The sequence below is a fragment of the Tachyglossus aculeatus genome, chromosome 9 (genome assembly GCF_015852505.1).
Source record: "Tachyglossus aculeatus isolate mTacAcu1 chromosome 9, mTacAcu1.pri, whole genome shotgun sequence".
Lineage (NCBI taxonomy): Eukaryota > Metazoa > Chordata > Mammalia > Monotremata > Tachyglossidae > Tachyglossus > Tachyglossus aculeatus.
The window spans coordinates 26,670,627-26,687,753 of record NC_052074.1 but is presented as its reverse complement, the minus strand read 5'-3'; the positions used below and the strand labels follow the sequence as shown (position 1 = coordinate 26,687,753).

The 17,127-nt window shown below is 44.7% G+C and overlaps 2 protein-coding genes across 3 annotated transcripts in view; one reads left to right on the top strand and one right to left on the bottom strand.

Moving 5' to 3' along the window:
• The window catches only part of MMUT (methylmalonyl-CoA mutase), a 29,933-nt gene extending 14,892 nt beyond the window's left edge, over positions 1-15,041 (bottom strand). The window contains exons 1-7 of one of the 2 annotated variants that reach the window (XM_038751701.1): positions 14,901-15,041; positions 12,968-13,382; positions 10,758-11,125; positions 9,724-9,881; positions 6,878-7,049; positions 3,357-3,605; positions 2,224-2,335 (exon numbers count right to left, since the gene is read on the bottom strand). In XM_038751701.1, the coding sequence (XP_038607629.1) occupies positions 2,224-2,335; positions 3,357-3,605; positions 6,878-7,049; positions 9,724-9,881; positions 10,758-11,125; positions 12,968-13,346 (1,438 nt within the window). In that variant the 5' untranslated portion in view covers positions 13,347-13,382; positions 14,901-15,041. The remainder of the gene's footprint in view (positions 1-2,223; positions 2,336-3,356; positions 3,606-6,877; positions 7,050-9,723; positions 9,882-10,757; positions 11,126-12,967; positions 13,383-14,900) is intronic. The other variant, XM_038751702.1, reaches the window with a different exon arrangement.
• Positions 15,042-15,490: 449 nt separating this feature from the next.
• Positions 15,491-17,127, top strand: part of CENPQ (centromere protein Q) — a 36,632-nt gene continuing 34,995 nt past the window's right edge. The window contains exon 1 of the mRNA XM_038751863.1: positions 15,491-15,720. Coding sequence (XP_038607791.1) covers positions 15,497-15,720 — 224 coding nt within the window. The 5' untranslated portion in view covers positions 15,491-15,496. The remainder of the gene's footprint in view (positions 15,721-17,127) is intronic.

Here is a 17,127-nt window from a genome sequence, read left to right as displayed (position 1 = left end):
CTTACCCACATATCCACCTTCACATCCTTTTCTGCCCCTAATCTAAAATTTAAATTGTGTTTGTCTTCCCTGCGGGACTGCAAAATTTTTGTCAGCAGGAACTGTGTGTTCTAGCTACCAAGTGGTTGGTAGTCTCTGATAAGCGCTCAATGAATAGCCAGCCCTTCTCTCCCTCCCCCTGAAATTTTTTCTTGGTATGAACTTCAATCAATCATTTATTGAGCGCTTACTGTGTGCAGAGCACTGTACTAAGCGCTTGGGAAGTACAAGTTGGCACCATAAAATAAAACGAATAAACAAAACAAAATAAATAGAATAAATATGTACAAGTAAAATGAATAGAGTGATAAATATGCACAAACATCTATACATATATACAGGTGCTGTGAGGAGGGGTAGAATAAGCTATTCTCCCTTTAGGGAAATACAAATCGTAACCTGTACTATTTGTCAGTTCATTCACTCATTCAATTAATTCATTCAATCGTATTTAGTGAGCGCTTACTGTGTGCAGAGCAGTGGACTAAGCGCTTGGGAACGACAAGTTGGCAACATCTAGAGATGGTCCCTACCCAACAGCGGGCTCATAGTCTATAAGGGGGAGACAGACAACAAAACAAAACAGATTAACAAAATACGATTGAATGAGTGAATAATAATGAAGGTAATATTATTATAATACAATAATGATGATAATATAATTATTTTTCCCCCTGCCTCTCTCTTGAGGGCTTCAATCATAGCAGAACCATCACATCGCCTTTCCCCTTCCCCAGTTTATGGTGCCACCTATAAAATACATATATACACACACATATATATATATATATATATATATATAAACACCTCCACCGCATGTATATAGATCAGCTGTATATTTTATTACTCCCCGTATCAGTAAGTTTTAAGTGTCCATCTCACCGGGAAGGTTGTAAAATGCTTGAGATCAAGAGCCAGCGTGGCTTAGTGGAAAGACCACAGGCTTGGGAGTCAGAGGATATGGGTTCTAATCCCAGTTCCGTCACTTGTCTGCTGTGTGACCTGGGGCAAGCCACTTCCATTTTCTGTACCTCAGTTCCCTCATCTGTAAAATGGGGATTAAGATGGTGAGCCCCATGTGGGACAACCCGATTACCTTGTATCTACCCCAGGGCTTAGAACAGTGATTGGCACATAGTAAGCGCTTAATGAATACCATCGTTATTATTATTATCGTGACTCCTCTTTTGTATTTTCCCAAGCATTTAGGACAGTGGCCTGCACTCGGCAGAGATGCAATACATTCTTTTGACTGACCGCATTACTAAAATTACAATTAGATTATGGGAAGGAGTGTTCGGTTTATTAGAAAGTAACGCTGGGATGCTAGACGGTACATTCCCAATTATAATGATGATTGAACACTTTTCTGCCAAGAGTCCACTCACTGGTTCTCCTGAAGGAGCCAGAAATCTTGGCCGGCTGGTCCGCTAATCTGATCCGGTAATGTGTGTGGGGTTTTTTTGTTTTGTTTTGGGGTTTTTTTAGCATTTCTGGGAGGGAAAAAGGGACAGGTTTTAAGAGGGAGTGAGTTTGTGAAAGAAAAGTATTAACGGAGGGATTGTTAGTTCATTAGATCCCCCCCCATCTTACCTCCTTCCCTTACCCACAGCACCTGTATATATGTATATATGTTTGTACATATTTGCTACTCTATTTATTTATTTTACTTGTACATATCTATTCTATTTATTTTATTTTGTTAGTATGTTTGGTTTTGTTCTCTGTCTCCCCCTTTTAGACTGTGAGCCCACTGTTGGGTAGGGACTGTCTCTATATGTTGCCAACTTGGACTTCCCAAGCGCTTAGTACAGTGCTCTGCACACAGTAAGCGCTCAATAAATACGATTGATGATGATACAAAAGTATGTGTGATCTGCATTGCAAAATTACATTTCTAGTCTGTTAGTGAAGGGAAATATGATACTTGATCTAACCTCATCTGTAGTTAGAACGGGTTTACTCTGTCAAACAATTCTCAAGCATTCTGCTCATTCTAATGTTAAATGTCCAAATTGCAGATTTTTACCAGTTTACTGAGGGAATATCATTCCATTCAATGAAAAAATAAATCTTAGCCTTGATTTTTTTAAATTTCCATTCACTCTCTGCCCAACTCTGAAAAAAACCTGCATTTTAGAAAAAATAGGACTGGGAACAACAAACATTTCTATTTCATCTTACCAGAATCTATCCTGGCTTGCCTCCGGGCAGCGCACTCTTCAATTCGAAGTTTAGGGATTCCTTCTGCTACAGCTTTGGCCATTCCGCCCATTTCTTCAATTTCATTAATGAGCTACATGACCAGTGACAGATTCAACAGAAAAGGCGGAGAGATGGAGAGAATGGAATTATTTCTACAGTAACTTAACGTGCGGTCCCACCCCTTTAGACTGTGATCTCGTTGTTGGGAAGGAATCGTCTCTCTTTATTACCGTATAGTAATAATAATGATGGCATTTGTTAAGTGCTTACTATGTACGAAGCACTGTTCTAAGTGCTGGGGGGGATACAAGGTGATCAGCTTGTCCCACGTGGGGCTCACAGTCTTAATCCCCATTTTACAGATGAGGGAACTGAGGCACAGCTTAGTACAGTGCTCTGCACAGAGTAAGTGCTCAATAAACATGATTGAATGAATGAATTAAACATAAGGTGATCAGATTAGCTGCGATAGGTGAATCAGTTATGCTTCTTGACCTCCCGTTTGCTTCTCCTTTTACTCTCCCACTTTCTTCTCCCCCCGCTCCCCTTCCTCTTTATCTTCTTCATCTCCCCCATTTCATTTTTCGCTCTTTTCTCCCTTTCATCTCCCCCGTTTCATTTTCCTCTTTTCCCTTTCCTCTCCCTGACATCCTCTTTACCTTTCTCTCTTATACTCCTCTTCCTGTCTCCACTTACCCAGTTCCCTCTGTGTCTCCCCTGCCACTTTCTGGTTCAGCCCCCGGGAGACAAAAATCCCCATCTCACCTAACATGACTAGATTCACTGTACTGTTACACTGTCCTCTCCCAAGCGCTTAATACAGTGCTCTACACATGGTAAGCACTCAATATAAATGATTTACTACTAGAGCAGAAATGTATCAAGTGGTACTTTAACGACTTGGAAGAGTTACGTCAGGCTCCCTATCTATCCTAATTCCACATATCAGTTTGAGAATCTGGCTCACTATTATCTTATTTTAAGCGAAAGAGATAATGTTTTCTCAATCTCTTTTGCTGTACTGCCACTCTCATATTTCCCTGCCTTGAGCTGTCTGGCAGCAATTTTTTATTCCGATAAGGTGATAAAAGTAACTAATAAAAGAAACCGACCTTTAGAGCAGCATTATATACATCATTAGTGAGAGATTCCATCATATAGGAACCTCCCCAGGGATCAGCCACTTTGGGGATCCCCGACTCTTCTTGAATGATGATCTGAGTGTTTCTGGCAATGCGGGCGCTTTTCACCGTAGGCAAACCCAAGGCTTCATCAAACGAATTGGTGTGCAAGGACTGGGTTCCTCCAAATACTGCTGCCATTGCTTCTATGGCAGTACGAATAATATTATTGTAAGGATCCTAAAGGAGAAAAAAAACACACACATACACACATCTCTCTATAAGAAAGAATAAGACTCCATTCCTTGTGTAGTGCTATTTTCCCTCTTTTTTAAGAATCTGGACAGGATTCTAGAAGTAGTAATAATCATAAAAATGACTGTGAGCCCACTGTTGGGTAGGGACTGTCTCTATATGTTGCCAATTTGTACTTCCCAAGCGCTTAGTACAGTGCTCTGCACATAGTAAGCACTCAATAAATACGATTGATGATGATGATAAAAATGGCTTTGTAAAGCACTTACTATGTGCCAGGCACTGTACTAAGCGCTGGGGTGGATACAAATAAATTGGGTTGAACACAGTCCCTGTCCCCATGGGGCTCACAGTCTCAATACCCGTTTTGCAGATTAGGTAACTGAGGCACAGAGAAGTGAAATGACTTGCCCAAGGTCACACAGCAGAGAAGTGGCAGAGTCGGGATTTAGAACCCATGATGTTGCCAACTTGTATGTGATGTTGCCAACCCAATTTATGTTGCCAACTTGTACTTCCCAAGCACTTGGTACAGTGCTCTGCACACAGTAAGCGCTCAATAAATACAATTGATTGACTGATTGATGATGATGGTGATGATGATGGTATTAAGCGCTTACTATGTGCCAAGCACTATTCTAAGGGCTGGGGTAGATACAAGGTGATCAGGTTGTCCCACGTGGGGCTCACAGTCTTAATCTCCATTTTCCAGATGAGGCAACTGAGGCACAGAGAAGTGAAGTGACTTGCCCAAAGTCACACAGCTGATAAGTGGCGGAGCCAGGATTAGAACCCACAATCTCTGGCTCCCAAGCCCGGGCTCTTTCCACGAAGCCACGCTGCTCTCCGACCTTCTTACTCTTAGGCCTGTGCTCTATCCTAGGGAACTCTATCCACTTTCCCGGATTCCTTCTAGGGTATCCCATTTGAGGCTAATTCTGTTGTATTACACTCTCCCAACACTTAGTACAGTATCTGTAAGTGCAGTGCTATTTTAGTAAGCGCACAATCAATACCGTTGATTGATTCATTGGTAGTAAGCACTCAATAAAGACCGCTGATTGATTGACCGATTGAGGTACCGAGTGAACTGAAGGGTAAAGAAAAATCAGTGGAAGAGCCAAGACTAGAATTCAGTCTGAGTTTCCAATTTGTTGCTTAGTTCCTAAGCCACTCTGCCCTCTCCGATATTGTCTCCGTAAACGTCTGCATCTAACTTACTCTAGAGCCGTTGACCACCTTATTGTAGAACTTCTCCCTGGCAGAGAAGCTTGGTGAGATAATCATGTAGAGGCAGAGACTGAAGGAAAGAGAGATACTTGGGCAGATAAGAGTGAAAATGTTATGGAGGTCTGCCAAGCTCATAATTATTCTGATACTAAAAAAGTTTAACTTCTAAAATGTTGTGGCCTATGGGTGGCTAAAATAAAATTTTCTTGGAGAACCACTAATTTATAGTGCTGCCTCTGGTCTCGAGAACATATGCATGGTATGTTCAGTGTCCTAAGCACATTGATGGTGTCATATAATAATAATGATGGCATTTATTAAGCGCTTACTATGTGCAAAGCACTGTGGTAAGCGCTGGGAGGTTACAAGTTGATCAGGTTGTCCCACATGGGGTTCACAGTCTTCATCCCCATTTTACAGATGAGGGAACTGAGGCCCGGAGAAGTGAAGTGACTTGTCCAAAGTCACCCAGCTGACAATTAGCAGAGCAGGGATTTGAACCCATGACCTCTGACTCCAAAGCCCGGGCTCTTTCCACTAAGCCACGTTGCTTCTCTGAGCCTGACTTTCCAACCGGCAGCTATCCCCCAGATTAGACCTCGAGTTTTCTCATTTTCCTGTCCCTGCCAAAGTCAGGATTTCCCACTGCTCAAGGAGGAAGGAATTGGGACAGTTAGGGAAAGAATCCCATGAATTTCTGTTCACACAAGTGGCAGGCACTATTTTCAGAGCCCAGCTGGAGGCTGCAGGCTAGGGACAACTCTGCAATGGTTTCAGAGGTAAAGGGAAGCTGTGTACCTCCAAGAACCGGGGAAGTGATTTTCCACTTGAGAATAAACCTCCTTCAAGGGGCAGGAAATCAGTGTGCGGGATTTATTGGGTGCTTACAGTGTGCAGAGCTCTGTACCAGGCGCTTCAAATTGAGGGAATTGGAAATAAGAATGGAAATTCCAGGAGGAGGGATTGGAAATGAGTTGCAAAGACTTGATTCCCCCTTTTAGAGAAATTTTACATACCATCAATCCATCATATTTACTGAGCACTTACATAGCGTGCAGAACACTGCACTAAGCACTTGATATTTCTCAAAGAGAAAGCAGGGCAAGAGTCAGATGACCTCAATGAAGCTGACAAGATCATCATCAATCATCATCAATCGTATTTATTGAGCGCTTACTATGTGCAGAGCACTGTACTAAGCGCTTGGGTAGTACAAGTTGGCAACATATAGAGACAGTCCCTACCCAACAGTGGGCTCACAGTCTAAAAGGGGGAGACAGAGAACAAAACCAAACATACAAAATAAAATAAAATAAATAGAATAGACATGTACAAGTAAAATAAATAAATAGAGTAATAAATATGTACAAACATATATACATATATACAGGTCCACAGTGTCGAAGGCAGCCGAGAGGTCGAGGAGGATTAGGATAGAGATGCTAGGTACTTGGGGAGAGCAACAAAGAGCGAGGTTTCTAGGACAGGTGATGTCCTGCCTAACGTCACTAAGGACAGGGAGAGGGGCAGGCCAGAAGTGCTGATTCTCTTCCCCGCATTTCCCTTGTGAACGAGGCAAAGATGCCGTGTGGCTTAGTGGATAGAGCTCTAGCTTGGGAGTCAGAAGGACTTGGGTTCTAATCCTGGCTCGGCCACATGTCTGCTGTGTGACCTTGGGCAAGTCACTTCACTTCTCTGGGCCTCAGTTACATCACCTGTAAAATGCGGATGAAGAGTGTGAGCACCCTGTGGGACAGACACTGGGAAAACCTGATTAAATTGTACCTATTCCGGTGCTTAGAACGGGGCTTGGCTCATAGTAAGTGCTTAACAAGTACCATAATTACCATTATTATTAGATGCATCTTAATGTACAGATCCCTCCAAGAGAGTTCAATCCGACTGACCGCCTTAAATTTCAAGCTTCTAGCATCCACCACTTGTTCCAAAACCACTATTCTGGCAATTTGTGTGTACCAGTCCAAAAATGCATCATTTTGAAAGTCATTTACAATTCAAAATCCAACCTGTTCGGTAAGGGACCATCCAGAGGTCTGACAATGGGCTCTGAGTAGAAGAGATTTGGAGTTCTTGGGCTGAAACATCTTTTCTATTAAATGAGCCCAGAGCCGTCTCCCTGCTCTCATTTTCGCTATTTCCATGTAGAAGTTCATTCCAATGCCCCAGAAGAAAGATAACCTGCATCAGAAGTACAAACACCGGAGATTAATGACACAGACAACAAAACACAAAGTGAGAATCAGTCAATCAGTCAATCAAGAGAAGCAGCGTGGCTCAGTGGAAAGAGCCTGGGCTTTGGAGTCAGAGGTCGTGGGTTCAAATCCCGGCTCCGCCACCTGTCAGCTGTGTGACTTTGGGCAAGTCACTTCACTTCTCTGTGCCTCAGTTCCCTCATCTGTAAAAGGGGGATTAAGACTGTGAGCCCCACGTGGGACAACCTGATCACCCTGTATCCTCCCAGTGCTTAGAACAGTGCTTTGCACATAGCAAGCGCTTAACAAATACCATCATTATTACTATTATTATTATTAGTGGCATTTATTGACTGCTTATGGTGTGCAGAGCACTGTACTAAGCCCTAGGGAGAGTATGCTACAGCAGAGTGGGTAGACGCTTTTCCTGTCCACCACCAGCCTAGAGGGAGAAACAGATATGAAATTACGGATTTGTACGTAAGTGTTGTGGGGGTGATTGATTGACCGATTGAGGTACCGAGTGAACTGAAGGGTAAAGAAAAATCAATGGAAGAGCCAAGACTAGAATTCAGTCTGAGTTTCCAATTTGTTGCTTAGTTCCTAAGCCACTCTGCCTTCTCCGATATTGTTTCCGTAGAGTAAATGTCTGCATCTAACTTACTCTAGAGCAGTTGACCACCTTATCGTAGAACTTCTCTCTGGCAGAGAAGCTTGGTGAGATAATCATGTAGAGGCAGAGACTGATGGAAAGAGAGATACTTGGGCAGATAAGAGTGAAAATGTTATGGAGGTCTGCCAAGTTCATAATTATTCTGATACTAAAAAATTTTAACTTCTAAAATGTTGTGGCCTATGGGTGGCTAAAGCAAAATTTTCTTGGAGAACCACTAATTTATAGTGCTGTCTCTGGTCTCGAACATATGCATGGTATGTTCAGTGTCCTAAGCACATTGATGGTGTCATATAATAATATAATAATAATGATGGTATTTGTTAAGCGCTTACTATGTGCAAAGCACTGTTCTAAGCACGGGGAAATGATGGCTTAGTCTGGGAAGGCCTCTTGGAGGAGATGGGCTTTTAATAAGGCTTTGAATTTGGGGAGAATGGCGGTCTGGCGGATACGAAGTGGGGAAGGAGGTCCAGGCCAGAGGAAGGATGTGGGCGAGGGGCTGGCGACGAGACGGGAGGGATCGTAATACAGTGAGTAGGCTGACGCTGGAGGAGTGAAGCGTGTGGGTCGGGTGGTAGTAAGAAATCAGTGAGATAAAATAGAGGGGGCTGAGCCGATTGAATGCTCTAAAGCCGACGGTAAGGCGTTTCTGATTGATGTGGAGGTGGACGGGCAACCATCAGAGGATTTTGAAGAGTGGGGAGACGAGAACTGAGCCGGTTTTTTTGTTTTTAGAAAAACCACCTGGGTGGCAGAGAGAAGGAGGGACTGGGGTGGGAAGAGACAGGAGGCAGGGAAGTTGGTGAGGAAGCGGAGGCAGTAATCAAAGCAGCATATGATTAGTGCTTGGATCAGCGTAGTAGCAGTTTGGATGGAGAGGAAAAGGCAGATTTTAGCGATGCGTGAAGGCAGAACCGACGGAATTCGGTGGTGGGTTGGATATGTGGGTTGCGTGAGCAGCAGCATGGCCTAGAGGAGAGAGCAGAGGTCTGGGAATCAGAGGAACCTGGGTTCTAAGCCCAGTGCGGACACCAGTCTGCTGTGTGACTTTGGAGTCTGTCCAACTTGAATAATTTGTATCTACCCCGGAGCTTGGTACAGTTTTGGGTGTATAGTAAGCATTTCTATTCTCTTTTATTTATTGTATTTTGTTAATATGTTTTGTTTTGTTCTCTGTCTCCCCCTTTTTAGACTGTGAGCCCACTGTTGGGTAGGGACCGTCTCTATGTGTTGCCAACTTGTACTTCCCAAGCGCTTGGTACAGTGCTCTGCACACAGTAAGCGCTCAAAAAATACGATTGAATGAATGAATGAATAAGTGCCTAACAAATACCACCGGAAAAAAGAAAAAGGGAGCCAAGGATCCTGACTTCCCGGAAAGAGAACCTGCTAATCTGGTCAGTGGGAGTGAAAGGGATAGACAACAAAGAACTCATATATGAGGTCGTCGTACGGAGAAGAGCTGTGCTGGGAGACTTTATGTAAAACCATTTGTAAAATAATTCCATTTGTAAATAAAACCATTTGTAAAATAATTCTCCATTAGGCACTGCACCCAAAGTATTGACTTATCATTTTATCATTTATTCATTCAATTGTATTTATTGAGCGCTTACTGTGTGCAAAGCACTGTACTAAGTGCTTGGGAGAGTACAATATGACAACAGACACATTCCTGCCCACAAGGAGCTCACAGTTTAGAGGGGGAGACAGACGTTATAAATTATAAATTACAGATCTATACAATGTGCTGTGGGGATAGGAGGGAGGATGAATGAAGAAGCAAGGAAGAGCGGTGCAGAAGGGAGCGGGAGAAGAGGACAGGAGGGCTTAATCAGGGAAGGCTTCCTGGATATGTGGCTTCAATAAGGCTTTGAAGTGGGGGAGAGCAATTATCTGTCCGATATGAGAGGGGAGGGCGTGTGATCTCCTAAGCGCTCAAGAAATATGACTGAATGAATGAATGCATTTCTTCTGAACTCACCTCGGTGCAAATTCGTCGATAGTTAGGCCGGCCTGGAGTCCAGTCCTGCAGTACTCTAACCCGTCGGCTATAGTATAAGCTAATTCCAAAATGGCATCGGCTCCTGCCTCCTGCATATGGTATCCACTAATCGAAATAGAATTAAATTTGGGCATATGCTATGTAAAGAAATAAAACAAAACAAAAAATAATAAAATAAAACAATTTCTTTCCTCTCCATCCAAACTGTTTACCTGTTTTAGGTAAAACGTGGCTTCCCCAGGAATAGCAGGATGTGTTTACACAGTACATGCTCCCTTCTACGCGAAATCAAGCCTGATGTATGAACTTTGCATAATCAATCGTATTTATTGAGCGCTTACTGTGTGCAGAGCACTGTACTAAGCGCTTGGGAAGTACAAGTTGGCAACATATAGGGACGGTCCCTACCCAACAGTGGGATCACAGTCTAGAAGGGGGAGGACAAGAGGACACAATTTGGGAGATGGGAACCCCTTCCCGCCTTGATATATGCATGTCCCAAGGAGAAAATTACACAATGTAGAGAAATGCAGATGATGAGATTGCTTGCAGGCTAATTGCAAACCATAAAATCAAGGTCATAACAAAACTCTCCTCCTATTACCCAAACTCCTCATTTAACGGATGGCCCAGTCTTAATGTCAGTAATTGCGTTATGGGAAGTGAAATACATCCACAAATTTTCAAAGGACTACGGCAGAACTTGAAATATGTCCTCTACCCAGTCAGGATCCTGGGATGTTCCTTGTTTCCCCCCATAAAGATCCAAACTTGGGATGCTTTGTCATATTCAGACTTCCAAGGCCTGGGTAGAAGGACTGCAATGCAGGGCTTTAAATCTACAATTTGAGGGAGTCTAGATATCTGAAAATTAGGTAGCAGCTACTCAGTTCCATTCTACACGGCAACAGTGATTTGAGAATATTTTTGCTGATCTCGACTACTGTAAAAATTCAAAATGCTGTACCAAGAGGGTAATATTATTCTCTCAGTGAAGCAAAGTAAGGTGATACCTTTGCAGTGTATTGGAAGATGTCAGCAATAATCCTCATGGACGGCTCTGGAGGGAAAATGTAAGTATTTCTGACCATGAATTCCTTCAATATATCATTCTGGATGGTCCCGGTGAGCTTCTCTTGAGGTACTCCTTGCTCTTCCCCAGTTACGATAAACGTTGCAAGGATAGGAATCACAGCCCCATTCATGGTCATGGATACGGACATTTTTTCCAGAGGAATTCCGTCAAAAAGAATCTTGGTATCTTCGACTGTATCAATGGCAACCCCCGCCATTCCCACATCACCACGGACTCTAGGGTTGTCTGAATCATATCCCCGGTGGGTTGCCAGATCAAAGGCAACTGACAATCCTTGCTGGCCGGCTTAATGGAAAAAGAAAAAAAAATAACATTTTTAAAAAGGAATGTTCTTTAGGTAGAATTTTATTTACCTACAGTACAGTATAGAGAGGCAGCGTGGCTAGGTGGAAAGAGCCCGGGCTTTGGAGTCAGAGGTCGGGGGTTCAAATCCCGGCTCCGCCACCAGTTGTCAGCTGTGTGACTTTGGGCAAGTCACTTAACTTCTCTGTGCCTCAGTTCCCTCATCTGTAAAATGGGGATGAAGACTGTGAGCCTGCTGTTGGGTAGGGACTGTCTCTATATGCTGCCGACTTGTACTTCCCAAGCGCTGAGGCCTTCCCAGACTGAGCCCCTTCCTTCCTCTCCCCCTCGTCCCCCTCTCCATCCTCCCATCTTACCTCCTTCCCTTCCCCACAGCACCTGTATATATGTATATATGTTTGTACATATTTATTACTCTATTTATTTTACTTGTACATATCTATTCTATTTATTTTATTTTGTTAGTATGTTTTGGTTTTGTTCTCTGTCTCCCCCTTTATAGACTGTGAGCCCACTGTTGGGTAGGGACTGTCTCTATATGTTGCCAACTTGTACTTCCCAAGCGCTTAGTACAGTGCTCTGCACACAGTAAGCGCTCAATAAATACGATTGATTGATTGATTGATTAGTACAGTGCTCTGCACACAGTAAGCGCTCAATAAATACAACTGAATGAATGAATGACACGTTCTCCCAGACGTAAAGCGTGTGCGTTTTGCTTACCACATGCGAGGCACTGTACTGGGGTGGATACAAGCTTCTTGGGTTGGACAGAGTCCACGTCCCACATGGGGCTCACAGACTTAATCCCCATTTTACAGATGAGGTCACTAAGGCGCAAAGCAGTCAAGTGACTTCTACACTTTGAGCCCGCTGTTGGGTAGGGACTGTATATGTTGCCGACTTGTACTTTCCAAGCGCTTAGTCCAGTGCTCTGCACCCAGTAAGCGCCTAATAAATACGACTGAACAAATGAAAGTGACTTCTCCGTGGTCACACGGCAAAAAAGCGGCAGGGCCAAGATTAGAACCCAGGTCCTCCTGAATCCCAAGCCCAAGCTCTAGCCGCGAGATCGCGACCTTCATTCATTCATTCATTCAATCGCATTTACTGAGCGCTTACTGTGGGCAGAGCACTAGATAGTAAGCGCTTGGGAAGTCCAAGTTGGCAACCTCTAGAGACGGTCCCTACCCAACAGCGGGCTCACAGTCTAGAAGGGGGAGACAGAGAACAAAACAAAACATATTAACAGAATGAATAGAATATGTACAAATAAAATAAATAAATAAGGAAGTCCAAGTTGGCAACATCTAGAGACAGTCCCTACTCAACGGCGGGCTCACAGTCTAGAAGGGGGAAACAGAGAACAAAACATATTAACAAAATGAAATGAATAGAATAAATATGTACAAATAAAATAAATAAATAAGGAAGTCTAAGTTGGCAACATCTAGAGACGGTCCCTACCCAACAACAGGCTCACAGTCTAGAAGGGGGAAACAGAGAACAAAACATATTAACAAAATGAAATGAATAGAATAAATATGTACAAATAAAATAAATAAATAAGGAAGTCCAAGTTGGCAACATCTAGAGACGGTCCCTACCCAACAGCGGGCTCACAGTCTAGAAGGAAGAGATGGAGAACAAAAGAAAACATATTAACAGAATGAAATGACTAGAATAAATATGTATAAATAGAGTAATAAATACATACAAACGTATATACAGGTGCTGTGGGGAGGGGAAGGAGGTAAGGCGGGGGGGATGCCAGCCCACGTGATTTCTCGGTTTGGAAATTCAGCAGAGATGTTCCTGCTTTACCTTTGATATTGTCCTTATAGAATCTGTTACTCTCTTCCACAGTGCTAAAGCCAGCGTACTGGCGGATGGTCCACGGCCTGAAGGTATACATGGTGGGATATGGTCCTCGGGTGAAAGGTTTCACTCCCGGGAGCTCTTCTGGGAGGCTCTCGGTGTCCCGGGGGGAATAGAGAGGCTTGATGGGGATCCCTTCGGGAGTGTGCCATGTGAGTTCTTCTGGATTTTTTCCTTTCAACTGCTTCTGAGCCAAGGCGGCCCATTCGGGGTGGAGCGGGACCTTCTGGTGCAGATGCCAGGTGGGCCCTGAGATCGGGCGCCACTTCAGAGGCCTCAGACGATGAGGGGAGAGCGACAGGAGCCCAGACTTGGCCCCCAACATGACTGTGGGAGTCCCTCGCCAAAATCGTGAAGTGATCTGAAAAACGGGAAAAACACGCTGAAATCAAATATCCAACTTGGGGGAGGAGGACGGACGAGGGAGGAAGAGGAGGAGTAATCCCAAGCCTTCAGATGCAGCGTTCGGGGCCTGGGGCATCTCCTCTCCATTCTAGTTTGTCAACCGTTTTCCGAGTTGGAGTCCCACTTTTCATTCATTCAATCGTATTTATTGAGCGCTTACTGTGTGCAGAACACCGTACTAAGTGCTTGGGAAGTACAAGTTGGCAACATATAGAGACGGTCCCTACCCAACAGCGGGCTCACAGGCTAGAAGGGGGAGACAGACACCAACACAAAACATATTAACAAAATAAAATAAATAGAATAAATATGTACAAGAAAAATAAACAGAGTAATAAATATGCACAAACACATATACATATATAGAGGTGCTGTGGGGAGGGGAGAATAAACTATTCTCTCTTTAGGGAAATACAAATCGTAATCTGTACTATTTGTCAGTTCATTCACTCATTCAATTAATTCATTTAATAGTATTTATTGAGCGCTTAATGTGTGCAGAGCACTGAACTAAGTGCTTGGGAAGGACAAGTTGACAACATCATCATCATCAATCGTATTTACTGAGCACTTACTGTGTGCAGAGCACTGTACTAAGTGCTTGGGAAGTCCAAGTTGGCAACATATAGAGACAGTCCCTACCCAACAGTGGGCTCACAGTCTAGAAGGGGGAGACAGACACCAAAACAAAACATATTAACAAAATCAATCAATCGTATTTATTGAGCACTTACTGTGTGCAGAGCACTGTACTAAGCGCTTGGGAAGTCCAAGTTGGCAATATAAAATAAATAAAATAAAACAAACAAAATAAAACAAAATAAAATAAATAGAATATGTACAAGTAAAACAGGGTAATAAATACGCACAAACATCTATACATATATACAGGTGCTGTGGGGAGGGGAGAATAAACTATTCTCTCTTTAGGGAAATACAAATCGTAACCTGTACTATGTCAGTTTATTCACTCATTCAATTAATTCATTCAATCGTATTTATTGAGTGCTTACTGTGTGCTGAGCACTGTACTAAGCGCTTGGGAAGTACAAGTTGGCAACATCTAGAGACGGTCCCTACCCAACAGTGGGCTCACAGTCTAGAAGGGGGAGACAGACAACAAAACAAAACAGACTAACAAAATCAATCAATCGTATTTATTGAGCGCTCACTGTGTGCAGAGCACTGTACTAAGCGCTTGGGAAGTCCAAGTTGGCAATATAAAATAAAATAAAACAAATAAACAAAATAAAATAAATAGAATATGGACAGCGGGCTCACAGTCTAGAAGGGGGAGACAGCCAACAAAACCAAACAGATTAACAAGATATGACTGACTAACTGAATAATAATGAAGGTAATATTATTATAATACAATAATGATGATTATTATAATACAATAATGATGATAATATAATCATTCCCCCCCCGCCTCCTCTCTTGAGGGCTCCCGGGTCCCCAGCCACCTCCTCACGGAGGCGTCCTCCACGCTCCAACCTTCTTCAGCCCTGGAGGCCAAAAAGTAGCCAGGGTCCTTCTGCGCACGCGCACCGCGTCCGGGCGTAGCCCCGCCCCCCGCGAGCCTTCTCCATGACGTCACGGTCAAATCGAAGGGGCGGGACCCGGATCGCCCTATAGGCGTCCGGCGTTCCCGCGCAGCCCCGCCCCCTCCACGAGCTTCAACTTTGACGTTGCGGGAAGCGCATGCGCACGTAGGAGAGGCGGGGCGCGATTGGGGGGCGGGGACTTGGATCGCCCTATAGTCGTCGGCCGTTCCCACGTAGCCCCGCCCCCGCGAGCCTTCTCACTGACGTCACGCGAGGCGCATGCGCACTTAGGAGAGGCAGGGCGTGATGGGGGGGGTCCCCTGGATCGTCCTATAGTCGTCGTCCTTTCCAACATAGCCCCGCCCCCGCGAGCCTTCTCACTGACGTCACGCGAGGCGCATGCGCACTTAGGAGAGGCGGGGCGCGATTGGGGGGCGGGGCCCTGGAACGTCCTGTAGTCGTCGGGCGCTCTGGCGTAGCCCCGCCCCCTCCGCGAGCTTCCCCATGACGTCACGGGAGGCACATGCGCACCTCGGAGGGGCGGGGCCCGGATCGTCCTATAGTCATCGGGCCCTCCCGCCTAGCCCCGCCCCCCTCCGCCAGCTTCCCCACTGACGTCACTGGAGGCGCACGCGTAATTCTCGGGGGTTTCCCGCGTGGCCCCGCCCCTGTGACGTCACTCCGTTTGTTTTCCCCACTTCCGGTGTCGGCGGGTGGAGGTCGGGAGACGGGAAGGACCTGGAGCAGGTCTGTTTACTTATTTATTTATTTTACTTGTACGTATTTATTCTATTCCTTTTATTTTGTTAGTATGTTTGGTTTTGTTCTCTGTCTCCCCCTTTTAGACTGTGAGCCCACTGTTGGGTAGGGACTGTCTCTATATGTTGCCAACTTGGACTTCCCAAGCGTTTAGTACAGTGCTCTGCACACAGTAAGCGCTCAATAAATGCGATTGATTGATTGATTGATAGATAGGGCTCGGGCCTGGGAGTCACAAGGTTTGCTGCCATTTGTCTGCTGCATAGGGATCGCCCAAGCTAGCTCTCTTCCTCCAAGGCCCTACTGCAAGCTCACCTCCTCCAGGAGGCCTTCCCAGACTGAGCCCCTTGCTTCTTCTCCCCCTCGTCCCCTTCTCCGTCCCCCATCTTACCTCCTTCCCTTCCCCACAGCACCTGTATATATGCATATCTGTTTGTACATATTTATTACGCTATTTATTTATTTATTTTACTTGTACATATCTATTCTATTTTATTTTGTTAGTATGTTTGGTTTTGTTCTCTGTCTCCCCCTTTTAGACTGTGAGCCCACTGTTGGGTAGGGACTGTCTCTATATGTTGCCAACTTGGACTTCCCAAGCGCTTAGTACAGTGCTCTGCACACAGTAAGCGCTCAATAAATGCGATTGATTGATTCATTGATTGATTGATTGAGAGGGCACGGGCCTGGGAGTCACCAGGTTTGCTGCCATTTGTCTGCTGCATGGGGATCCAACAAGCTAGCTCTCTTCCTCCCTTCAAGGCCCTACTGAGAGCTCACCTTCTCCAGGAGGTCTTCCCAGACTGAGCCCCTTCCTTCCTCTCCCCCACGTCCCTCTCTCCATCCCCCCATCTTACCTCCCACAGCACCTGTATATATGTACATATGTTTGTACGTATTTATTACTCTATTTTTTTATTTATTTTACTTGTACATATCTATTGTATTTATTTTATTTTGTTAGTATGTTTGGTTTTGTTCTCTGTCTCCCCCTTTTAGACGGTGAGCCCACTGTTGGGTAGTGATTGTCTCTATATGTTGCCAACTTGGACTTCCCAAGCGCTTAGTACAGTGCTCTGCACACAGTAAGCGCTCAATAAATACGATTGATTGATTTATTGATTGATTGATTGAGAGGGCATGGGCCTGGGAGTCACCAGGTTTGCTGCCATTTGTCTGCTGCATGGGGATAGGGCACGGGCCTGGGAGTCACCAGGTTTGCTGCCATTTGTCTGCTGCATAGGGTTAGGGTACGGGCCTGGGAGTCACAAGGTTTGCTGCCATTTGTCTGCTGCATGGGGATCAGCCAAGCTAGCTCTCTTCCTCCCTCCTCCAGGAGGCCTTCCCAGACTGAGCCCCTTCTTTCCTCCCCCCCTCGTCCCCCTCTCCATCCCC